General features: G+C 40.6%; 2 protein-coding genes and 1 long non-coding RNA gene across 3 annotated transcripts; 2 read left to right on the forward strand and 1 right to left on the reverse strand.

Annotated features, from left to right (window-relative positions):
- Positions 1–5,045: 5,045 nt before the first annotated feature.
- Positions 5,046–13,907, forward strand: LOC311037952 (kelch-like protein 24; the record flags this gene model as incomplete). Its single annotated transcript, XM_084047247.1, has 10 exons — positions 5,046–5,276; positions 5,816–5,950; positions 8,760–8,903; positions 10,822–10,990; positions 11,696–11,854; positions 12,043–12,177; positions 12,310–12,495; positions 12,688–12,783; positions 12,932–13,100; positions 13,736–13,907. The coding sequence occupies 10 exons, from the start codon at positions 5,046–5,048 to the stop codon at positions 13,905–13,907; spliced, it is 1,596 nt and encodes a 531-aa protein (XP_083903373.1).
- A 3,279-nt stretch (positions 13,908–17,186) lies between these two features.
- On the reverse strand, positions 17,187–19,088 carry LOC311037953 (pseudouridylate synthase 7 homolog; the record flags this gene model as incomplete). The annotated part of the gene is made up of 1 exon (XM_084047248.1): positions 17,187–19,088. One exon carries the CDS (start codon positions 19,086–19,088, stop codon positions 17,187–17,189), a length of 1,902 nt encoding a protein of 633 aa, XP_083903374.1.
- Positions 19,089–21,891: 2,803 nt separating this feature from the next.
- Positions 21,892–26,185, forward strand: LOC311037681. Its single transcript, XR_014599993.1, has 3 exons — positions 21,892–21,974; positions 24,068–24,182; positions 25,209–26,185. It is a non-coding gene; the product is annotated as an uncharacterized lncRNA (long non-coding RNA).
- The last annotated feature ends 403 nt before the right edge of the window (positions 26,186–26,588 follow it).

Genomic DNA, 26,588 nt, shown 5'->3' on the forward strand with positions numbered 1-26,588 from the left:
AAGAGTTTCAGTGCGGCAGGTTCCCTAAAGACACATCAGTGTATCCACACTGGAGAAAAACCTTTTCACTGTACGCACTGTAACAAGAGTTTCAGTGCGTCAGGTTCCCTGAAGACACACCAGCGTATCCACACTGGAGAAAAACCTTTTTACTGTAAACGGTGTGACAAGAGTTTCAGACATTCAGGTTCCCTGAAGAGACACCAGCGTATCCACACTGGAGAAAAACCTTTTCAGTGCACACACTGTAACAAGTGTTTCAGTGAATCAGGTTCCCTGAAGACACACCAGCTTATCCACACTGCAGAAAAACCTTTCCACTGTAAATATTGTGACAAGAGTTGTATTAGTTCATCTCAACTGAAGACACACCAGCGTGGCCACACTGGAGAAAAACCTTTCCACTGTAAACACTGTGACAAGAGTTACTTTCAGTCATCTGACCTGAAAAGACACCAGCGTATCCACACTGGGGAAAAACCTTTCCACTGTTAACATTGTGGTAAGAGTTTCATTCAGTCATGTCATCTGAAAAAACACCAGTGTGTCCACACTGGAGAAAAACCTTTCCACTGTAAACACTGTGACAAGAGTTTCATTCGGTCATGTCAGCTGAAAAAACACCAGTGTGTCCACACTGGAGAAAAACCTTTCCACTGTAAACATTGTGACAAGAGTTTCTTTCAGTCATCTGACCTGAAGAAACACCAGCGTATCCACACTGGGGAAAAACCTTTTCACTGCACACACTGTAACAAGAGTTTCAGTGAATCAGGTTCCCTGAAGACACACCAGCGTATCCACACTGGAGAAAAACCTTTCCACTGTAAACATTGTGACAAGAGTTTCAGTAATTCAGGTAAGCTGAAGAAACATCAGTATGTCCACACTGGAGAAAAAACATTCCACTGTCCACACTGTGACAAGAGTTTCTTTCAGTCATCTGACCTGAAGAAACACCAGCGTATCCACACTGGGGAAAAACCTTTTCACTGCACACACTGTAACAAGAGTTTCAGTGAATCAGGTTCCCTGAAGACACACCAGCGTATCCACACTGGAGAAAAACCTTTCCACTGTAAACATTGTGACAAGAGTTTCAGTAATTCAGGTAAGCTGAAAAGACACCAGCGTGTCCACACGCTAGAGAAAAAACCTTTTCACTATAAAAGTTGGATTAATCAACTCTGTGCACAACCCTTTTGAAGTTAAAAGGGATCAATTAAGACCCCCCCCCCTTTCTGCAGGGAAGCACACCAGCACAATAATACAGTGGCTGATAGTGGGAGGACGGCTTAAATAGTTTTATATATCTATAGGCTAAAAGTTACATAGTTTACCTTTTAAGTGGTAATGGTATAATCTTGCATTACATGTTTTTACATTGAGGTATCTCAAATTAGTTAGGTGTTATTCATTTCTAGAAAGAGAAGTTGACGTCACACCATTGAAAGTATTAGCTCCCAGGATGTCGCCACCTGTCCATTGAACTCCACTGAACGGTTCCTCAAACTATATAAATGACCATGTTGACCATATCAATTGTATAAGGTAGAACTATTTTTCTAGAATCCGTTTTTCCAGACAGTTTTTATAATATGATTTAATGTAATTGTTGCTGTATTCTATTACATGTCCAATGAATGGGGCATTATATACATTATTTTACTTATTAAATATATCAGTTTACTAATTATGACAGCAATTAGTACACTTAATGTAATGGCTTTCATCACTATTAAGTCACATTACATTATTAGATTGTGATGTGACACACACACACACACACGCACGCACACACACACACACACACACACACACACACACACACACACACACACACACACACACACACACACACACACACACACACACACACACACACACACACACACACACACACACACACACACACACACACACGCATGCATGCAGTATGTGTCATAATTATGCTATAAGTGTAATGGATTATTATCAGGAAGGTGAAACATAAGCTATCTATGACCTCTGAACATTACTACATTTTGAATGTGTGGAAGAATATAATCTGGAGGCAGGAATCAGAAGACTCGACTTTAGTGTCACTTCACATCACATGATTACAGATGTAAAAAAGTGGGTGAGATAATTTTTCTACAAGCTCTCAACATCTGCAGGTAAAATAGACAGGTACGGTATATCCATCTTCAGAAGTGTACATTATAGTACATTTGTTAATATACAGCCGGAGCCATGTCTGCAGACAGAACTGTCAAAATAGGGTCTGTTTTTATACCTTGTGGCCCTAAATCTTGGCGCTAAATATTATGTAATCATATGATTAGTTACACCATTTTAGGTCAGCCTGACCAGTACAATTCATCCATTACAATAACGGAACTGTTTCCCAGAACATTTTGGTACAATAACCAAACTCAGAACTGTCTGGAAACAGTTCTGTTGAAAACAATAGTTCTGTTGAAAACAATGTTTCCTGTTCATGATGTAAACTTTTGTGGGGTTAACAATCTGCTAGTCTCACATAGCCAGACTACTATTACACAATCTCCAAATTTGAAAATTGGAGATTGTGAGGCAACAGTCTGGCTCGGGAGACATTCTGCGGGAACTCGCGTCTGGTGTGAACGGTAGAGCCAAACAAACAGCTGTGTTCCACTATCAGATATTAGAGCTCCATTTTGCCATTGGTGTGTTCTAGTTCTTTTTTTTTTGGAAAGATACGATAATCATTCCCTGCACGAACATGCGTGTGGTCGTGGACATCGCGCATCAATGGATGAAAATGGTTAATAGAGGGCTAAGCTTGGCTGTGAAATGTTTCTGCAGGTCACACTACGTATATAGCGTAACATGGTAGAACCATAGAGTTATAATATATGGACACACACACACACACACACACACACACACACACACACACACACACACACACACACACACACACACACAGCATTAAGGAACCATCCAGTGGACAAGGCTCAGCTGGTGTAGCGCTCATTTCTGCTGATGGTTTGTTGGTGTTGGGAGACTTGTAATTTCAGTTACATGTCCTCTACTAAAGAGTTGTCAATGCTCAGAAAGACCTATTTGGTTGAAACGTGTCCGCTGTTTCTGTCTGTGAGAGATAAATAAAACCATGTGAAAGATTCATTGTGTGCTGGCTATATCCACACTTGTCATGATATTATTGCATGTGCCGTGCACCTTTATTTAATCTGGAGTGTTGCGGGCCTTCAGTCATTTCTCTCATGCTGAAATATAGAACACGGTAAAGGGTCCAAACTGAAATGTAATGACCACAGATCAATTCGGGGTGCTATTAATACACAACAGACTTTCAGCCTACTCTTCTTGTTACAAAAAAATCCTTCTTGAGGATACCATATAACAGCATATGAGGACAGCATTTAACCATGTACAGCCCTCTGTACCTGGGGTAAAAAAAAAAAATCGAAATTATATTTAGAGACTTAACTTAAAGACTTCAGTTCATACAGAGTGGTATACTCCCTGACAGTGTGGGAGTGAGCCAGTGAGGAGGTTCTGCTTTGAGAAAGGACCCTGCAGTTGTCATAAAACTGTCGTGTGGACACTCCAAGGTCATAATGATACCAGTACCACAACATACATATCAGAAACCAAACCACTGTCATCTTCTCCACACTGACAAACAGGCTCCAACACCTAGAGATGATGAGTGCTAAACTGTGTGTGTGTGTGTGTGTGTGTGTGTGTGTGTGTGTGTGTGTGTGTGTGTGTGTGTGTGTGTGTGTGTGTGTGTGTGTGTGTGTGTGTGTGTGTGTGTCTCATTTTCCATTCACTGCATCCACAACTCCACTCACGCAGTAGGTGTCGCTGCAGGCTGTGTACAGTCTGTTCTCCACCACCGTGGCGTCACCATAACAAGCAGGAGAAGAAATACTTGCACGAAACATAAACACGGTGCACCTATATGACACGTGTAGCTGTTTATTCCATTAATGAAACAAGAAGGTATGATGTTATCGACAGTGGTGGGAAAAGTACTCAAATTATTTACTTAAGTATATCAATACTGCAATGAATAAATACTCTCTGTTACAAGTCCAGAATTCAAAATTTACTTGAGTAAAAGTACAAAAGTATTGGTATAAAAATGTACTTAAAGTACCAAAAGTAGAAAGTACTCATTATGCAGAATGTCCCATTTCAAGTTTTCAAATGTATGAAATCTTTTGAAGTTAGTCAAGCTTGTAGATCGGCTATTTTCAAATGGCCGAAATGGGCTGAAGTGGTACCGTACTTGTATGTTTTGTAATAATACTCAGTCTACAAAGTAACTATAACTAATTAATTTCAAATAATTATGAGATGTAAGTGGAGTGTAGAAGTAAAAGTACTGACATTTGGAAATACTCCTAATAAAGTAAAAGATACCTCAAAATTGTACTATAAGTACTTAAGTAAATGTACTAATTACTTTCCACCACTGTGTTTTGTGAATGAAAATCTTCATCATCTTCTCATGTCTTCAGTGAGCTCAGTGAAGCTGAATTGGTTCTCGTGTGAATGTAAGAATGTCATCATTCATTGTCACTTCATGTTTAGCCATGGATCCAAGACTCATGACCGTTTTTATTGAACAATACGGAATGTCACCTAACATTTCAGCTTCATTTGTATAATGTTCCTGTTCCAATTTTGTCTGCTTATTTATTTGTGACATCACTTCCAATTACACTTGTTTAATCTGTATCCTGGATAAAATTGGTATCCTGACCTGAAAATGCATTTTCTTTTTTATAAAGAACTAGAGACTCATGTTACTGAACAAACACAATGATTACTATCAGAACATAGAGCTATGCAACTTATTTTAACCAAAGAAAATCAGTTACCCTACATTTAACCTTTCTAAATCAACCGATGTGGGGCAGATTAGTGTGGTTGGGGCAGTTTGGTAAAGGTTGGTGTAGATTATTGGAAGGGCAAGGTAGCCTGATATCAGACTGAAATGTCAACTTGTTTTCCTACTGTCCTATAGGCTGCTCTAGCAAAAGGGAGACATGGCTGAAATGATTCCAGTCGATGCCAGTTTACCCCCCTGCCCTATGGATGTTGCACTTCAGGAGGATGACACCTTTGTGTTTGTAGAGACCAGGCATCCCAACAAACTGTTGGAAGGCCTGAACAGTCTTCGACTCAGCAATACATTCTGTGATGTGATTCTGTGCTGTGGGGGGCAGGAGTTCCCCTGCCATCGTAACGTCCTAGCCTCCTTTAGCCCTTACTTTCAGGTAAATGCACACATTTATTGACCTAGGTGTTGTTAAGGGCATGACGATCAATGCTGCCTTGGCTTTCACATGAACTGAATACCATGCTATGTCCAATCAATTCATTATTGACTCTGTCAATAATAAGAAAGGCCTAAACCATGACCATTCTAAGCCAGGGATGGGCAACCACCTCTTTTTGATCGACTATGTGATCAAATAAGGCTATTGTGGGAACTGAGTTGATCAAAAACAACCATTATTAACCATTATTGTTAGATAATATGCATAAAACCTTTCTCCCCAGATATAGTCAGAATGTATCTTATCTTTTTTATTCATATTAAATGTATTGATTCGTTCTTTGTTGGATTTTATTATTGAATTGTTGACCTATTCTATGCTTGTATTAATTAGCAGCTGCAACGTAAAAGCGATGTTGTTTTTTGCTGCCTGGCACTGGGTGATCACCCCAGCCTTAGTAAACTAAGTGCTTTGTGCCTGAAAAGGCACTGCTCCCCTGCTCTATGCCAACCATTCACCTTTTTCAACCTGCACAGGCAATGTTTACAACTGAGTGGACAGAGTCTCAACAGAACAAGATAGTCATCAATGGAGTAGAACCTCAGATGATCGACTTGTTGGTCTGCTATGCCTACACTTCAAAGGTGGCCATCTCCACTGAAAATGTGCAGGTGATGTTTTATTATCATAAACCTTAGTTGTTGTCTCCATTTATTTTACCTATATTTGCTTAATGTCTTATGATAGGTATTGTATATATTTTGTTTATTTATACTAATGCCCAAGGTCGCCTCTTATGGGCACAACAGCAAAGGCAGCGGCAACATTAGACTGAGCTGAGACTGCAAGGGAAGACTACATGTCTCCCTGCTGCGGGCCATTCTGTTTCTCACTCGTGTTCAAAAATGTTGCCTTAGACAAGTGCATTGTTGTCTTTACTCTGAAAGCGAGGTTGCAGGTTTTACCATCTAAACTTAACCTCTCCATCTGGTTTCCAGGCAACCATGCTCCTCACTGTATACATCATGGTCATGAACAAATAGCTGAAACCATGTCTCACATCTTAAATGGGTGCAATGTATACAGTTTTTTTTTTATATCAAACGATATCTCTTCTATTTTCAGGTCCTCCATCATGCTGTGTAAGCATTCTACTGTGACGCCGAGCATTTTTAGCCTGTGTAATGATGATTCTGTGTTCTCTAACATTTCAGCTAACACCCCTGATGTCATTAATTGTTGTTAATGAAAACCATAGGGAGGTGTTCATTCTCGAGGTCGGCTGTACTTTTGATTACAGCTTAGAGGAAGCTAACCAAAGTGCTAAAATATCATGAGCTAGAGCAGACCATTTCTCAGCTAGGCCTAGGCTACAGATGTAAACTTTTGTTTTTTATCTTTGGTAGCCTGTAGGGCACGTGCACAAGTTGGTTGTGAGGGGCCTTCAAAGGAAGCCGCTCAATTAGGAGGAGGCGTTGTTTCTTTAACCCATGCTTGTTGTCTGCTGTGTTTGACAAGTATGGCAACATTATGGTATGTAAGCAATGTGTTGCCTTATATGCACTTTGTAACTGGCTCCCATTATCTGAACTGCACTAGCAATATTTATGTCCTTTGTACAAGGCATTCTTGTACTTCTGTTTATGTGAACATAAATATGTGACAAGGGTGAAATGAGGGGTTCTTAAAACTTTTGTAATTTGTTTTTATTGGTGCTTAATGTGTATAATTGCCTCATTTAACCCCACCATCTTATTATTTTTGTACCAATTATTATTACGCACTGTATTGTTTATAATTGTTTTCCCCATGATCCCCTGGTCACATGTATTGAGAGACATTGAGTGGCAGAGCGGCAGTCACGCGGTCACGCCCAAGGCCACGGTCATGGCCAATGTCCCCAGACAGACTGTCACCACGGACAAATGAAAGAAGAGGGAGGTGTGGTTTGGCAGGTACAAAAGTGGAGGCGGGACCGTTTGAAAGAGAGAACAGAGCACCCAAGTGACAGAGGCGTCAGTGAGGAGAAGGACAGCAGAGGGGAAGGTTGTGCCGAGACACGGAGTAGAGGAGTGCATAGATGAAGTAGACATACCAGCCACCTAGGAGTTTGGAAGCCGAGGTGTGCCTACATTCAAAGGAGAAACCAAGAGGAGAAAGCGATCGAACCGAAGGGGAGGAAGAGGCGAGTGAGACCAGACCATATGAGAGACGAGTGAGACCAGACCATATGAGAAGCGCTGAGACTGGAAAGTGGCGATAACGTTGCATACGCAACCAACTCAGCGCCAGGTGTAAAAACCTGGCTGGCGAGTGAGTATTCGAACAAGCAACGTTGAATCCCTGTATAACCACTGCCTGAGACAACGCAAATGTATCGTGTAAATGCACAGTGAACTGGTCTAGATCTCTATAATTGCAGGCGGAGAGAAAGAAGAGAGAAGACGAAGACGACTGGCCTCAAACCCTTTCCCATCTTACCCCCATATATGGACATGCAGCATTACCCCTGAACAAACCGTGTTGAGTATCTTGAAGCACTTTATTGGCACAGCACTTTACTTGAAAAGTATTTGTTGCACAGAAACCCCCCATGCTAAGGAACCCTTGTGATTAAGCCCCGCGTAATTTGCACAACTTTATAATTTATTTTATAGTTGTTGTGTAGATTAATTGTGTTTTGTATGTTTATATAGGTTTTATTAGTATAGTGTTTATTTGATTGTTTTTAAGGCACAGAAGCCAATGTATTAGGGACCCAATAAATATGACTTACCTTTTTTTGATACACTGTATTCGTGTCCAGTTTCTTAAAGGGATATTCTCATGCCAGTGTTGTATTCTCAAAACCAAAAGTATTGAAACTTACCAGTTAACCTCGAACCTGTGAAAGCCTGAAGAAGAAGTTAAAGTGTATTCAAAGGGGACTTCCCTCTATAACAAAAGTGGCGTAGTCGACAAACAATTAGTTCAGATAGGACTCACAGTAATTACGCACCCAGCACTTTATTGTGCATTTATATTTTATTGTTGTGAGTTTTATTCTGGATTATTTATTAAAGGAGAAGAGTGCAATAGTACAAACAAATTGCAAGTCAAATGTGATACAATTTCGGCCCTGTTCACAAATACATATTTTAAAGTGTGTGTGTGTGTGTGTGTGTGTGTGTGTGTGTGTGTGTGTGTGTGTGTGTGTGTGTGTGTGTGTGTGTGTGTGTGTGTGTGTGTGTGTGTGTGTGTCAAACCGCTGGGTAGATCAGTGTCAAAGTCTTTGTGCACGCTGCCAGGGACAAGGAGGACACTGCACTGTGTTTGTCTCTGAGGAATATTATGATTAATGTGTCAATTGTCCTTTTCACCAAACAATCAACCTATCACCAGTGAGCACTTGAGAGGAGAAGAGGTTACTTAAGGATATACGGGAATAATATGTATAACATAATGTATGAGCTAGTCTACTGTGTTTTTCTCTGCCCATAGGAAGACTTCCTCTCTCTCGGTGTGGACAAACTGACTGAGATTCTTGCCAGTGACGACATCAATGTGCCCAATGAGGAGATGGTATTTAAGGCTGCCATGTTGTGGTTAGAGAAGTGTTCTACCCGCAGGCAGAGCTTTGAAAAGGTCAGTCACTTCTCAGTGTTTCACCTGATGAAGAACCAAGTTGAGGCAATGTGACTGGCTAAGGCAAGATTAAAAAACCCTTCTTAAACCCTGTATACCCCTTGACCGGGGTCCCCCAGGTGTCTATGATTGTTACCCTCCTTTTTTCCGTCTACACCAAACCCCTTTGTTGAAATTAGCCAATCTTCTAGACTTCTACCTGTATAAACTCACGAGGCATCGCAACAGCTTGTAGATTGACTATTTTCGGCACATGTTCACCTATTTTCACCAGATGTTTGCCTATTGTGACATGCCCAGAATAGATGCTAGGTTTCCTGTGGTTAAAGCTTACTAGCCTCTAACTAGAAGCCCAAGCCCCCAGCAGCAGATCACTCACGGACGCTTCGGCCATTCTGATCTGCTGCTGCTGGGGCTACACAATAAATAAGAGATCCTAAAGGACCAAGTTAGTGCCGGTGATCCTTCAAAATCAGAATCAGAATCAACTTTATTGTCACATCACAGGTTTACAGGTGTAAAACAGTGGGTGAAATTATTTTTTGTGCAAGCTCCATCGTTTTTGTTATTTCCATAAGAGAAAGGGAAGAAGAAGAAAAGGGGGGCAAGGGGGAAGAGAGATCAATAAAAAACTATATCTATATCATATTTACACATAGTACCTGAGGTAAGACATAAGGTGCGGTAAGTACCTGAGGTAAGACATAAGGTGCGGTAAGTACCTGAGGTAAGACGTAAGTAAGTACCTGAGGTAAGACATAAAGTGCGGTAGGTACCTGAGGTAGATTAGATTAGATGTCTTTATTATCCACAAGGGAAAATCGTTTTGCACGGGTCATTGCATACATTCAAGACAGGACAATACATAAATATACACCACAATTAAAACACCCATCAAAGTAAGACAATTTTGTGTGTGAGCATAGCAGCAGAAATATACTGCAGTGTTCATGATATGCTATGGACGTTAGTTAAAGTGCGAGAAAAAAAAAGTGCAAAGTGTCCACCGTATAATCCACATTAGGTAACTGACACTGATATAATCCACAGGTAAGTCCAGATCCTTTCAAAGAGTAACTGATTATCATAAATGTATGGTCTAAATTAAGACCATAAATGAATCACACGACTGGAAAAAAAATAATACAATTCTAATCCTGGTGTTTTTTTGAAGGTCAGGAAACTCAAGCTGTTGTTGTAAAGGGGGAGTTCTGCCATCTAGTGGCTCTTTTAAAGGTGTAAAAGAGTGGCTGACATTATTTTGTGTACATGCTACCCATGCACTCTTCACATTAAACAGCAGGTTAATTTCAAGCTCTTGATAGCAATTGCACATAACATTTTAAAGTCATGATTCGATTCGATTTTCACTCATTTTGATCGATTGATACATTATTTTGTTCAATTTTGATTAATTTACGTGACATCCCTACTATTACATTGTGGCATATTTTGTACTGTGTTATAATGAAATCCGCCCTGCTCCCAACATTCAGAGAACACCCAGTAAATAATTGTGATTTCAGGAGTTTTTACCCTGTTAAATTTAAAACTCTCTAAACAAATACAAGGATACTTTTATAATCAGTATACATTGAATTTCCCAATTAACAGTACAAAGGCTGCCATAGGTATAGATGGTTTTCAATGAATTTATTAATTTATAGTATTATACCAACTTGGACATTCAATACAGCATGTACAACTAGAAACTTGCTCCACTTGTGAGGTTATGATTCTTCACTCCTGGACAACCTTTCTTATTTCAAGTCATTTCCATAACATTGATATTATATATTATATATATATAAAAACTGATATTGTTGTCTTGATAGATATGGACTAGTATGTAAATATCAGAATCTGTTGTCCTTTAATGTGATGTACTAGTAAATGAGTGCTCTATTTGTTCTTTAAGGTCCTAGATCAGATCCGTCTGCCACATATCAGTCCGTCCTTCCTCCATGATGTGATTGAGTCTCTGGATGTGGTTAAAGAATCCCAGGGCTGTCGGAGGCTCATCTCTGAGGCCAAGAACCAGGATCTGCTGCCCTACAGCCACAGAGCACAGCCACGCTGGTCCACAGGTACCAGGCCTCACACATGCACGCATGTTGCAACTGATGCTGGAACAAATACATCCAGGTTTTTATAGTTGGGATTTCCAGTGCAGAAACAAAATCCTCGAATGTGTAAACATACCGGTCATAAAAAAATGATAGTGATTGATTTCTTCTTTGATGTTTTGTGATGTTTCATTTATATTAATTTTTTTTTTACAAGAGAATAGTTTGCTATTTGTTATTTTTCATCATTATTGCATCATTATTCAATTCTTTTATTTCATAATTCAAGCTTTGATTTAGATTTGTGTATCTTCATATGTAGTTTTAGCTATACTGTCAAATGTACAGTATATCAAATTCCACCTGGATTCATTCAGTGACTGCTGATTTGTGCAACCATAACTACAGCTGGGCTGGGCAATATGGACAAAATTAAATATGATACTGATACTGTACATCAATATCGATATTATGACGACAATATAATGTTGTGACAATATCAGTCTATCTATCAAGTCTATTTTCCCAAAATGTCTTTAAATACTGGCAAAGTTTAAAGTATAAAATAGGGCTCAAGTGGTTGAAACCAGGAAAGTACAATACATAATCTCTATGATGATCTCTAGTCTCATATAACAATATCAATATAGTGTAATATTGATATCTTGCCCAGCCCTAATCATAACCGTTAACCTGCTCACACACGACTCTACTGTGTGTGCCCAGTGTATGAAGTGATGGTGATGGTGGGGATAGAGTCTGTCGAGAAGGACATAGAGAATGATGTCTTCCTCCGTCTTGAGAGCTTTGATCCCCGGACAAATCAGTGGAGGACTCTGGAACGTCTGCCGTTCACTGTAGAAAACTTTGGTCTGGTTGTGTCAGGTGAGGAGTAGAGCCCGTCCGATATATCGGTTTGGCTGACATGTCGGCCATTATTTTACTTTATTGATGACAACGGTGTAATCGGCAATTATTCTGGTTTAGTTTTATGATTTTCCAAAACACCAAATCTACAACATGTTGCAAAGCTACAAGGATGAACTGGTTTTAATTCTGCTCTCCCTCTATAGGTTCTGATCTATATTTGGCTGGAGGAGAACCCTATGCGGGTGCAGGTACCAGTTTTAGGGACTTGTGGCGCTATGACCGTTCCCGTGACTTATGGTTGGAGATGGCTCCCATGATTGAGGCACGCTGTGACCTGGGTAAGACTGTCAAAATGTGCCAGTCAATTTAAATTTGCTTTGGAAAGGCTGCATATGGCCACGGTCATCCGGTCTAAACCTGTCTTTTGTTTTGTTGTTGTTTTTCCATGCACAACTCCGCATGGTTCAAAGGCCTGGTGATGCTGGATGGCTATGTGTATGCTGTGCGTGGCATGGGCGACAGGCATGTGGCCTCAGTGGAGCGCTACGACCCCAACACCAACACCTGGCAGCTCATGAAACCTGTTGGAATACCGATCCGTGACAGTGTCTCCTACCCTGCTGTAGTTGCACTAGATGGACTGATCTATGTTATTGGTATGGAATAGGTTTATGTACCTACAGCTTCAGCCTGCTGAGTTTCTTGAGGTTGCATCTTTTCATTTAGATTTCATGTATGTAAAGCATGATGGCTAAACTGAAATTGTCCAATGCTTGTTGTATTGTTACATTTTATTCATCCTCCCATTGACAATGAATAGCTTTGCCATGTGTTCTCCTGGGATCTAGGTGGTACAACAGATTCAGGCCAGGTGTACACGTACAGCCCTCAAACGTCTGTATGGAAACAAGGTGCTCCTACGCAGATACCACGTTTGGAATCAGGTGCTTGTGTTCTTAAAGGAAAGATCTACATTATAGGTATCATACCTGTTATTAATGGCTCTTAGTTCCCTAATAGACTCCCTTCAACTTCACTGTGGTTTGGGCACATATTGGAGCCCACTAACAGTCACAATCCTGGTAAGTATAGGTGGTAGGCATGAGTGGGAAATCGAAGAAAGCACAGACCAGGTGGAGTGCTACAATCCCGAGACTGACCAGTGGACCATGTGTGCCTCCATGAACGAGCAACGGACCTCGCCTGGTGTGGCTGTGGTGGACGGAAGAATATACGTACTAGATGGGCTGTTGGAGAGTAGGTAAGAGGCTGTTGCTATATATGAAAGCCTGGGAAAAGGTTACTGCATGTCCACACCAGACATTTCTCTCATGGCTACTGCATTGGCATGACTGATTTCGGTCATTTGGATTCCATAGAAGCCTGCATGTCTTTCTCTTGGCTATTTAAAAGTTCACAATGCGCGCGCAACATGGCGCACAACCAAGTATAAATCAGGTATTACCCTAACCATAACTCACGTGGCTGGTCAAGTCAAGCCTTACTGTAATACTAGATATTCAAGTTATTTTAAGATGAAAGTATTTGAATTGGTCAAACTGGCAATTGAATACAGTTCAGAAGCATCTTCCATAAACGCTAATGGTGTTTCATAAATGCAAAGGTTAAACTCTCAATCTGTGATTTCTTCAACTGTTTGGCTGTATGTAGAACAGAAGGTTTTAGATGATAGTAACAAAACATAATTAATTACATATTGCTCTAATTGTTTAGGAAACAGGAGTGCTAGTGTGGGTGGCCCCTTTCACACGGTTTCACAAATCACAGATTGGGACTTGGAAAACGAAACTTTTAAATTGTGACTTGTGAGATATTGTTTTTTTGCTTAAATGAATGAAACTGGTCTCGCTTCATTTAATTTCTCGCCTCATTTAGTCGTACCATCGAGCGGTACTGCGAAGAGGCGGACACATGGGAAATTGTGTGGGAGATGCCCACTGCTCCTGTGGGTGTCAGATGTGTGTCTTTCAAGCTGAGGATGGATGCACACACAGCCAACGAATCTGCCACAGCTGATAACCACACCTATGAACTGAGGGGAAGATGAGAAAAAGCTCTTCTTGGGGGGCCAAACCTCCCTGTACAACCATCATCCTTCAGTAGGTATTCGTGCCTTCCACAGTGGGGAGAATGGGGGCACAGTTACAGTATACGATCCCAGCTTTCTTGACAAGGATACCAAGACTTGGTGCTTTTAGAAGGCCTTTGAGGGACAGATGTTTTTCCCCAGTGGCAAAGGAAGAGGGTTTAACTTGTGAGTCTCACATGCTTGGGTCCATTTTATTGCATTGATGACAAAGGAACCTGTCAACCCACATGAATCCATAGCAACTGGGATCACTGAGAATCCTCAGTCATTGTTCTACAGGTTACAAATGATTTCAGAACAGGTCAATGCTGTGCATTTATAAATGTGTGATGTCTTTCTGTTGTTTGGGGGACAGCTTTATTTATTAAACAAATGCTATACATAATTTGCTCAATCAGAAGATGCTCTATCTATAGAGTCAGTTCTCAATTGTTTAATCAAACAAAGAAAATAACATGCACTGATAACAAGTCTAAGAAATCTAATTTTATTTCAATATTATATCCATCTTTTGATGGAGCGTGATGTGCTTCAGTGGGGATATTGAATCGTTCGGGAACACAGTTCTTATTATGTGATTGTTTTTTAAGTCTGGTTGAAACACCAACGCTAATGGTGTTTCATAAATGCAAAGGTTAAACTCTCAATCTGTGATTTCTTCAACTGTTTGGCTGTATGTAGAACAGAAGGTTTTAGATGATAGTAACAAAACATAATTAATTACATATTGCTCTAATTGTTTAGGAAACAGGAGTGCTAGTGTGGGTGGCCCCTTTCACACGGTTTCACAAATCACAGATTGGGACTTGGAATATTATATCCATCTTTTGATGGAGCGTGATGTGCTTCAGTGGGGATATTGAATCGTTCGGGAACACAGTTCTTATTATGTGATTGTTTTTTAAGTCTGGTTTTCACATTGGTACTCTGTAGGTCAAATACTTTAAGGGTGGTCGCTTACACCAACTTGAAATTGTGCATCAATACTTTTGAAAGTCAACAAGTTAAAAAACTCTGGCCATTTTATGCTAGTGTTTGGCAACACTTGTACAGTTTGAACCTGACTGTCTGGTAGCAGGCTATTTTTGTATTTGAAATTCAATACATTTTATCTAATAAAATGTTAAATTCAGCAACCCATTCATGGTCTCTTTTGGTTTAACGCATAATGATCATGTTGAGCCATGTGAAATAATAACATCTGCCCCAACAGAATCTGTTACCAACAATCACTGTCTTAGAGCAATGGTTCTCAAAGTGGGGTCCATAGACTCTCAGGGTGCAATGTATCATTACAGGTCTGTAACTCAGAGTGTGCAAATGGAACCAAATGGGTCCGTAATGTGGTTACAATTGTATAAGTAACTAGAGGTTCGGGCCGCTACGCGGGCCTCTCATCTAGAGTTCGGGCCGATATGTGGCCCTCACACCTACGTTGCACCACCGATCCAACTGATATGCCCATAGATCTCTGTATCTGTCAGTCCATGTCCCTTTTAATGCCCATATATGGAGATCTCTGTATCTGTCCGTCCATGTCCCTTTTATGCCCATATATGGACGTATATTTTCCTGGATTTTTTGGATGTTCTCAATCTCAAGCATGCGTTCTGGGGTACCAGAATCAATTGAAAACCCTTTTTTTGTATTAATTAGGCATGTAACAATTTATCATAAATCGATTGATTCAAACTGGTGACAATTTAAATCGATCTTAAATCGATCTTTGTAAGTTGATAAAAAAAGAGTTTCAGTCATTTGCTACTGTATTGTAAAGAGGATAAGAGAAAGCACGGTATTGTAAAAAATAAAAGAAGAGGAGAAAATATTTGTGTAAGAGAAATAATAAAAAGAATATACTGTATTTTGCAGTCATTTGTCTGGATTTTTTTTTTGTTTAAAAAATCGTGAAAAATCGTATCGTGAACCTAGTATTGTGATTCAAATCATATCATGAGTTGAGTGAATCGTTACATGCCTAGTATTAATGTTTTGGGAGATTAAGTGATATTTTTCATAGGCCTATTGACCTGTCTATTTATCATAAAAGGTGCTTTTTTAATATAAGGCTGAAAATCACCACCTCAGAATGAAATAATATGGGTAAATGCTACATTTCCTGAATCCTTAGGTCATGTCAGTATTCCAGTTTTTGTGTTTTGTGTCTCTGATGTTTCTTGATGCCACAGGACTAAAAGAAAATTAGGCGGAAAATTGTGGAAAAACATGTGTTAATGATTAAAGGTTTGAAGAGCTCCAGTGACCACTGTAGCCTACTTGTTATACATATTAACAAAAGGGCTTGAATGAAAGCTCTAAGTGTCCCCTTACCAAACACTATAATAAAAAAACATTGAATTATGTCCTGAACATGAGCCAATACCCAATACCAAAGATATGCACCCGCATCTTAAATGCCATTTTCAATGGGCAGGGTAACTTTAGCAGCTGATAACACAAGTTAGCTGTGACTCAGGAAGGGTTATCTTAATGAAATATTATCTACAGACATAGAGCTTCTCAAAAATGATAACTTTGCCACCTTGAGTTATACCGACATCTGGTCTGGCCCATGTACTACATGCATGTTTTCCCCATGTATGTCTAATGTATGTCTCACTCACTCGCTGAAATCTCAACTGATTTTCCCACGGTTTGGTTTGTTATGAATGTCATACATGTATTATGATATGATATAAGATACTCATTTTTTCCTGCTTCTTATTTTCACGTTAAATTTTTTGTATTTGTTCTTAAAGAGTGTTTTCAGTCGAAATAAATGTAGGGGAGAACGGAGTAAGATTGGCCACTTTTCAATTAAGTTGTCCTGGAAGCAAGGAAAAATTAGATAGCAGTCAAATCTACCCTTATGTCAGGATGTCTTCTATCAATTGAAATCATGAGTAAGCATCTATGACAAAGGGCCATAAAAATATGACTTATTGAAAAAAGTGGTCATGTGGCTCAAATTGCCCCAGGTTAGGGGTAAGTTGATCCAAGTCAAGGGGTAAGTTTACCCACATGATAATTAAATGTTTTAAGTTTAAACTTAACACCTTTCCCTTTAGCAAATAGTCATTTATTTTCTTAAGGGTTATTTAAACAATATAAAACCAATTAAATAAAGTTTGTTATTCAGAACCTTTTAATATTTGCACACAGCATGTATGTAGTCACAGTAGACGGCTGCTTTGCAGCTTGTAACAGCAGTCAGGTCGACGTCGGCTGAGCTTGGTGTCAGTTCAACCGTGTGGTGTTGAGCTGTGTCATATTTTTGATGCTGGTGTCCATCTTGAGCACCTCCCTGATGGCCATGGTGGCGTAGGTGGAGGGAGGCAGAGAGAACTCCATCCTCAGGGCTCGATACTTCCCCTCTTTGTTGAAGACAGGAGCAGGTTTATTGTCTAGTTTCTCTACATCAGTGTGGACAAGGGAGATCTTAGGGTCATCATACTGAATCAGCTCCCAGCTGACATCACTGGGTCTGATGATGATACGTCGGTAGGCTCCAGCTAATGAGTAGTCCTTCACTTTGTGTCTCATGTTGTCAATATCCAGCCCGTCTGCTGACAGCAGTTCCCTATAGCCTGTGCCCACATGAGAGGGGTAAATGACGTCAAACCCAGGCAGAGGCATCACAACCTCATGGATGGACTGGCCCTCAGCCTCCTCTGCGGACAGTACGTGAGCCGTGCCTCCCCTGAGCACCAGGTCACCCTCTACAGCCTTCAAGCCAAAGGCCTCTATCCTCCGGCTCACCATGGTGTTCCACACTACACTCTGATAGCTGTGGATGTACATCAGACGGTTGTTTCGAGGGATCAGTCCGAAAGCAGTGATAATGTTCTTCCTGCCGTACTTGAACAGACCCCGCAGCAGCTGGCCCTCCACACAGCGCTTCACAGGAAGCTTCTTCAGGGCAGCTTCTGGGTCCTCAGTCTTGGCCCACTCCTCCCTGCAACGCAACATGTAGTGTTTCTCCCCTCCAGGACGAGGCTTCAGAATCAGGTCCACAACCTCATTCCAGTCATTCTTCAGAATGGCCCTGCCAACCTGGTACGTGGGCACTGCTGTGGTTCCAAAGCGCTGCATGCCATAGTAATTGATGAAGCCAGTCTCCTTGAGTGAAGACATGGCCTGCTGAACCTGCTCATCTGTTCCTGAGATGTTCCTGAGGACCACGGTGAAATGGTTACCCTGCAGCTCTCCCAGCTTCAGGGGGTGGTTTTTATAACAGAAGTTTCCCAGCCTTAAGTTCATGAGGCACTTGTTGAGGTGACATAATCGTTCTGCTGTGATCTCTTTGACTGCAATCTCCTGTACAGTGATGGCTCTCTTGTCCTTAGTCCCCATGTAAGAAACCACTGTGGGGGTAAGCCTGAGTAATTTGGAAAGGACATTGATAGCCTCCATGGTGTCCTTGTTTTCCTTGTACAGCACAAAGTGACAGAAATTGCCACGGTTCTTAGGCCACGAGTGCTTCCTGGGAGCTGCTAAAGCCTTCGTGCCGGCAGCATGGTAGGCCACTATGAACTTGCGACCTTCCATATCCTCCGTCTTTGTCTCCAGGCCAGGGAACTGGGTCTTGATGGCTCTGTGGACCAGTGTTCGCTTCTCCTTTGTATCATCAACTACCTCTATAGAGACATTGCCCTCTTTGTTCTTGAAGAGCTGCAGCTCTCCAAGCTGTGTTCTATGCTGCTCGGTCAGGACCTCCGTCTCCCCTGTGGGCTGCTGCTGCGGCTCTGGAACATCCTCAGCCTCTGGAGGGATAGAGAGGTCATCTAAGCAGACTATCTTGCCCTGTTTGCTGATCTCGTGCACCACAAAATCTGAGTATCTCTCCTTCAGGATACCAGAGAACCCCTCATGTTCACTGACAAACTTCAGAATCCCCACGTCTAGCTCTGTGAGACTGTGCTTCATCATGTCCGCAAAGGTCTCTCCATCTGCCTCCCCAGCACCCTCTCCTTCACCTCCATCTTCTTCTGGCTCTTCTTCCTCCTCCTTCGCTGCTCCGTTCTTCTGGTCAGTCTGAACTCGGGCTCTCTTGGAGGACGGATCCGCACTATTGTCTGAGCAGCATCTCTTCTTTCCGACTGGTACTGTAGGGACCAGCATGGACTCTGGTTCTACCATATGGACCGACCTGTTTCTGCTAGCTTCAGAAAGATGTGGAGTCAAACTTTCAATGGCACACGTGTGTGCTTGTGTTGTGTTGTGTCAGTCATGCCCAAAATGTCTATGATGTCAGACTTGGATATGTCAATTAGCTCCATATGGAGTTCCAGGCATCCTGTGACTAGGACGAGCAAGTATGATATGAAAGCCTTCTTTACAGATACAGTATAGAGCTATATCATATATAGACAAACATTTGGAGATCCCTAACTTCAGTGCAAATCATTCTGCCCAAATATGGTGTCTGACGTCACATGCCCATATTTGGAGAGGGCCCGGGACAGAGTTTGCGTGTGACATCAGACCCGAACTCAGCAAGAGAGAGACATGAGAGAACCTTTGTCACCCACGTAATAACCCAGGCCATGCTGACTGAACCTTAATAAGCTGATCGAGGACATCCCTGCTGTCTGCCCAAATCGCCATTGTTTAGGGAATAGCTTGTGTTGTGTGTGATGTTAGACCAGAGCTCTGCATCTAATATTTCACAAATGAAGTCTGTGTGTATGTCTTTGTGTCTGTCCTTCCCTCCCTGTCTCCTCCACACTGGTGACATCAACATGAGATCATCCTTGCCCAAATATGGAGTTCCACATGGCTCCAAAGTGGCCCCCAAGTACCTCTGATGATGGGTACTGCACTAGTCAAAGGCTATAAAGGTACAAGCACGTAGACTAGTTACTTGCTAAATAGCCATCTAATGTACAGAGGAAAAGGTTGTTCCCAACATGAGATGTTTGTAAACAAAGGAATTCAAATCACTAAATGATCACATTAAGAATAAGTAAAGATCCTCCGTAAGATTCAACACAAAGTTGTATGTTTTCCATGTCAATAATGGTATCATGCTGCTAACATTTGACACAGAACTTGCTATGCAAACCGTGCTGGATCTTAGACATGCCATCCAGGTCAAATATAAAATTGCAACTCAACTTCAAGTGCTTGTTGTCAGTGGAGGGGAGTGCATGACTGTAGAGAGGCGCCTCTGCAGCTACAGTGCTGGCACTGACACAAAGCCTATTTTCCTATTTAAAGGCATTGTAGGGAACATTAAGCCTAAATTTAAAAAATATTTATATATATATTTTTTGCATTTTTCCCCCTCTATCAGCCACTATATAATGATGCTGGAGTGTTTTCCTGCATTGAAACACAGGCCTCTTTCTGAAAACCCTATTTTCCCTATTGTTGTTGTTGTTGTTGTTATGTTTGTCCGGTATGTAAGGAAGTCTATGGAAGTCTATGGAGGCATCACCCCCTGGTGGCCGGGAAACGAACTGCACATACATAAACAATGCAGGGAAAATACGGTTTTCAGAAAGAGTACTGTGTTTCAATGCAGGAAAACACCCCAGCATCATTATATAGTGGCTGATAGAGGGGAAAAAATGCAAAATATATATATATAAATATTTTTTAAATTTAGGCTTAATGTTCCCTACAATGCCTTTAATAAAGAGATGATCTTGTCTGAAAACCACCTTCTAAACCAATTCTGAGAATTAAATGGAGCTTTAAGTTGAAAAGTCTCTAAAGATGCCACCTGTCCTTAAAACGATGGCCTCAAGAACACAACTAGCTGTGGAAATGTTTGAAGTTGCCAAGAAAGTATGCCCTTTCTGTGAATACTTGGTTCACGATGAACATCTTGTGATACTGGTTTCCAAATATCTTTATTAATTTCAGGCAATTTGAACAGAGCAGTTAGACCTTTTCTCATTTTCACACCGGTCACACTTTCCAGATTTGCAGTAATGAAGTCTGTAAGGTAGAGTTCTGGTTCAAAGGTTATCTAACATCGCCACGGTACATCGGCAAGAATGTTGGACAACTGATTTCCGTTTAAACCATTTATTTCCGTTGCACACACATGATTTATTTGAGCAAGGAGGTGATGCGGCGGCTTCACAGTTATGATTTTTATTCAATGACGCATAACTGAGGCCTGCTGACTCCAGGACAGAGGAATTGTTGCTGCTGCTGCTGACAAACAATAACTGGAGGGACAGGCACTCAAGCAGTATGTATAGCGGGCCTCTAATTAGGAGTGAGTGAGGGACAGGTGTGATTAGGGATTGAGAGTGAGTGAGAGCAGGTGAGAGGGGTGGAGCCAAGCCATGGGAATAGGCCAGGGGGAGGGTTGCTGTATGGAGTTACATTTGTGTCTTTATTAACCAAACAAAAGAAAAACATTCGAGAGAGAAAAAATATAAACAGAGCAAAGAATAGTTTTGAATGAAAACAAAATAAAACAGCAAGCAAAAAATTATAATAAGTAAGCAAAGGAAATTATATAAACAGAACAAAAACATTTTTTTCATTAAAACAAATTAAAAACGCAATCAAAAAAAATATTTGCAAGCAAAAAAATATAAGATCTGAAAGAAAAGAAAAAATAATTGAGAGCAAAACTTCAAGATTAAAAAAATAAGGAAAAACTGTTTAAACTACATAAAACAAAATACTTAGTCAAATGTTTGGGTAATAAAATGTGTTGTGCTAAATAAAATGTTTTTAATGTTTTTTTCCCTTGTTTGCCAATGAAAGTTTTTTTTTTCTGATTGCAAAACGTCTTCTCTCTCAAAACCTAAGTCTTTGGTCTCGATTTTTTTTTTCTCTCTCGGATTTTTTTGTGTGGGGGGTTGAAGTTCAGAAGGCGTGTCCTACGCTGAAAAGATGTAAGACACCTCTCCATTGGTCACTCGTAGTCTGAGTGACAGCTTGACAACTTCCTTAACCACCCCCCTCCCCCGGCCAACAACAACATTCTACTCCTGTCCAGTACATTTCTCCAGCTGTGGCAGATTTTTGTGGTGCGACACTTTGGCAGATAGTCAGTGCGTAAGTATTTTAACTTCCCTCCTTTTAACCTTTTCACATATTAGGCCTATGGCGACTTTATTTAATTGAATTATATAAGATAGTTATTCAAAATACATAATTGTGCTGCTAGTGGCCGTCACTCCGTGACTCGCGCGTCCAACGCCTATTGCCAGCCTGCAGCATGTCGTTGCATGTGTATTATGTAGCTACTCCAGTTACCAGGTCAATCATCCATAACGTTAGTTCATGCTCTTATTGTGATGTGCTGCAATTATTTTAGCGTTGTTTGATGCAACTATTATCATTGAGTAAATGAAAAGTGCAGCTTAGTGTGCTAGGCTCTCAACTACGACGCATCCAAATAGGTACATTCTGACGTTTGCGTAACTGTTTATATATTGACATAATTTTATTTATTTTTTATTTTTTTATTTAACCTTTATTTCACCAGAGAAATCACATTGAGACTAGTGTCTCTTTTACAAGTGTGCCCTGGCCAAGAGAAGAGGCAAATAAAATGTTACACAGCTCTGCCAGTAACGACAATTGTTGTTCTGGGAACCCAAATGAGTATGAAACTTAAGCCAGGGGTCTTCAACGCTTTTCAGGCCAAGGACCCCCTAGCTCAGAGAGAGATGAAGCAGGGCCCCAATACATAGTGTATAAAATGAAGATTAAACTTGTTCATATATTTCATAGATAGCTTCATAGACTTGTTTGACAGACACTGTCATGTTGGATTCATGTTAATGTGTATTTTCAGACATTTAACCACTTCAGCCCTCAAATACTTAGTATTTGAGGGCTGAACTACTTAGTAAAGACCTTTCACTCTGTACTTGGTCTGCTTTTTTTCCCCCTCTACACCAAACATCTTTCCAAAAAATAGCAGATCTACAAGCTTGTAGTGCGAGGCGCTGTGAGCTTGTAGATCTGCTATTTTTGGCTAAAGTTCTCTTCAGTAGTAGGGAGGGATGCTAGGTTACGGTGACGGACCCCCTGTTGAAGACCCCTGACTTAAGCATTCTATTTTGTCTCACCACACCGACGTGCTACTGTACACGGTACAGTAAAAGGGGAAACCACACCAATGTCCTAATTGACCGAAATGATAGTACCCAAGAAAAGTGTTTCTTAATCAAAATCAAAGCAGCCTAATCAAAAATATGAAAACAACACGGTACACATTCAGGCTCCTACAGCCTGTAGCCATGTATGGCCTCAATGACAATAACTTCTCCTTGTCTCCCTGGCAGAATGCAGAACCAATTTGTTCACATTCACATACATTTGGTCACCTTGTGGTCATTGCGGGACAACAGAGACAAAATATTAAGTTGTTTTCCAGTGTTGTCCTGCGTTTGTGTGACTTGAACAATAAGAACAAATCAATGTTAAATCCAATCGATAACTGCAGAGTGGCGACAGTCTCTTTGAATGAGTGCATCTGCCAATTGTAAAAAAGTAGCATTGTTCTTCATAAATAGCCAATATTATTTAATAAAGACGGAATGCACTTGCCCATCGGGCAACCTGAAGGCAAACAACATTTGCCTGAACGTTTTATTAACTTGCCACGGGCAGTCGGGCAACCGTTAGTGTCAACCCCTGCTTGTGTTTGCCTTACTTACTGTGAATCACTCTTAAGAGTGTCTGCTAAATGCCTAAATTGTAATTGTACATTTTAAAATGGCTGTCATAAAATTTGATGTCTGTTATTCTTTTCCTTTTGTAAGGGCTCTTGTCCTACACATGCGCACTAAACACATACCAATGCTGCAACAGCTTCATGAAGGCCTTGAGGTTTACGACCTCATCAAGAGATAGCCAATGGAGTGTTGCAGTAAACATCATGCAAATCGTTACACATTATCTCTATAGTCAAGTGATCAAGACGGCTCCATCCGATTTTTCATATTCCATCCTTATTGGCGCATTCCCAACATTGCTGGCCCACAATAACCTACCTTACCTGGTGGAGACCTGTGCTCCGAGGAGCGCTTTTTCTAGTCTTGTATTATTTTGAATGCCTTAACATTTCCTCAAGTGCCAAGTGGTATTTTCATTGTTGGATCAAACTGTTGGGCTGTAATACTCTTTTGTTTTCTTAGGTGGACGTGCATTACATTGTGTCACACCTGGTCCCAGAAATGTCTCCACAAGGCTCGGCAAATCATGTGGAGGAGTCGAAGATCTTGGATAACTTCCAATATCTTTTATTTGAGGGTAGGTAAAACCTTCCATAAGACATTTTGATATTGGCTTAGGTCCTAAGCTAAGTCCAAGAAGTTTGGGAACCACTGGTGTAGGATCTCCTATACCTTAGGAGATCCTACACCAGTGGTTCCCAAACTTCTTGGGCTCAGGTCACCCGTGTAAATAAACTTTTCATCCACGGCACCCCTGAATTACATTGTTACTTTACAGCACCTTACATTTATGTCACATTATGGTATGTATTATTTAAATCCTCCCCCCTAAATTACAGTTTGTCACAAGGAAAACTGAGAGAATATCTGTTTCCATTACAGGACACATTGCAAATAACATTATACTTGACGTTTAACCACTTGAACCCTAGCATTCCTATTCTGAGGGGAACATTCACCAAAAATAGCAGATCTACAAGCTCACAACGCGTTGTGAGCTTGTAGATTGCTAATTTTGGTGAAGAGATTACGCACCGAGTACGGTGCACCTCAACTCCGTTTTATTAAGTGTAGAGGTTCTAAGTGTTAAACTGAAGTGATATTGATACATTCCAAACATTATCAAAGTATTTTGCGGCACCCCTGGACTTGGACCTGGGCGTCACGGCACCCACTTTGAGAAACCCTGTCCTACACTCATACAGCACATCATATGCCCAGATTTTAACCAATTTTAGAATCAGAATAGTCTTTGTCACAATGATCTTTATTGTCACATCACAGGTTTACAGGTGTAATGTGAAATGTGTTTTTGTGCAAGCTCCGTAGTATTTTGTTTATTTTCATAAAGGAAAAAGAAGTGGAGCCACTAACTAACCGGGTACAGGGCAAGCAATGTTCTCAAGTGATCGTAGTGTATCTTGTCAGTAGCACAACACAATTTCATTATCTGGATATCGGACTGTCAGACAAATAATACAGTTTCCGATCATAATCATATTTGGTCCGTTGTGTATTTTATTGGTGATTCTTGTGAATGAGTTGTTTAAGCTTTGAAACTTGTTACTTCAGATGTTGATTCTGATCTCTTGTCCTTTCTAAGATGTACAACCAGAAGATGCGGCTGAAGAAGAGAGACCCTCTGTGCCCATGGTGATGCAATGGCTGACTGGGCAGGGACACAGGCATTTGCTGGTGTCGGAGAGAAAGAAAATCAAAATAGTTGACCACAACTGTCTAGTCCACAGGCCACACTGTTTGTTATCCAATTGTTAGTGCTTGTAACACTTCCAACAGCCCACCTTGAAGATTACGAGTCTTTTAAGACCAACTTGCTTTCTGACATTAATGGTGCAAGCTTTGACAGAGTGTAACTTGTAAATAACTGTACATTGTCACTTTTTTACTCCAGTCCATTGTCAATTTTTACTTGTGTTAAGGATACAAACTTAAAAGTGAAGTTGGACGATTATGAACCTAAATTGCACTGTCCTGATGTGAGGACATCATATACTATGACATTTGGATGACATCACAGCAGGAGGGGGTACATTGTTTAAAAATGTCAGCTGTGGTGTAGAAATGAAATGCAAAGAACACCCTCTTCATTTTTATAGTGTTCCAGGTCCAATTGTGTCTGCTTATTTATTTGTGTCATCACTTCCAATTTCACTTCTGTATCTTGACTGAGGTTTCTATCTTGATTGGATAAAATTGGCATCCCAACCTGAGAATGCATTTTCTGTTAGAGAGCCGGAGAGACATGTTACTGAACCCTCTAAAGCAATGAGTACGATCAGAATCTAGAGCTAGAGCTATTTAACACTTAATTTAACGAAAGAAAATCACTTACCCTCCCTAACTTTTGAAATGTTTGCACCTTTCAAGGGCACTGGCAGTGTAACACTGACATTGTAACTGTTTAAAAAAATACATCTTTAAAATCTTTTTCACTGAAAATGTAGTTGTATGAATACATGGTGTATGAATACATGGTGAATTGCTATCTGTTAATTTGACCTTCAAATGCAGTTTATGCTAATTATAGGAAAGTCAATGTTGGATAAATACATTTCTGCTCAATTTAGGCCTTGTCTGTGTTTACTGAAATGCTGGTTGAGAATGCAAAAACAAAAAGTGCTTCTGCATACTAAGTTAGAACTGCATTTGTTAGGATTTAAGGTATTGTTGGCAGGTTGAAAATATGCATGTGGCATTTAAAGCTACAGTCCCAAATAATCTGTACTATTACCTTTTTAATTCAATGGGGCAAATGAAATCCAACCCAAGTCTACCACCAGGTTTCCCTAGGGTATGAGTTTCAGTGAGTGAGTCAGTAGTCTCTTGATGGGTATGTGGGTCCCTCACCTCTGCTCTTGTGATGCTGCCAGCGTAATTCAATAGCCTCACAGAAAACTATACCTTACCTTAACCTGACACTAACTAACCTATCATAAAAAAGTGACCCGCAGTGGATTCGAAC

Source organism: Gymnoscopelus microlampas (assembly GCF_963454915.1).
Source record: "Gymnoscopelus microlampas genome assembly, chromosome: 21".
NCBI classification, from domain to species: Eukaryota; Metazoa; Chordata; class Actinopteri; order Myctophiformes; family Myctophidae; genus Gymnoscopelus; species Gymnoscopelus microlampas.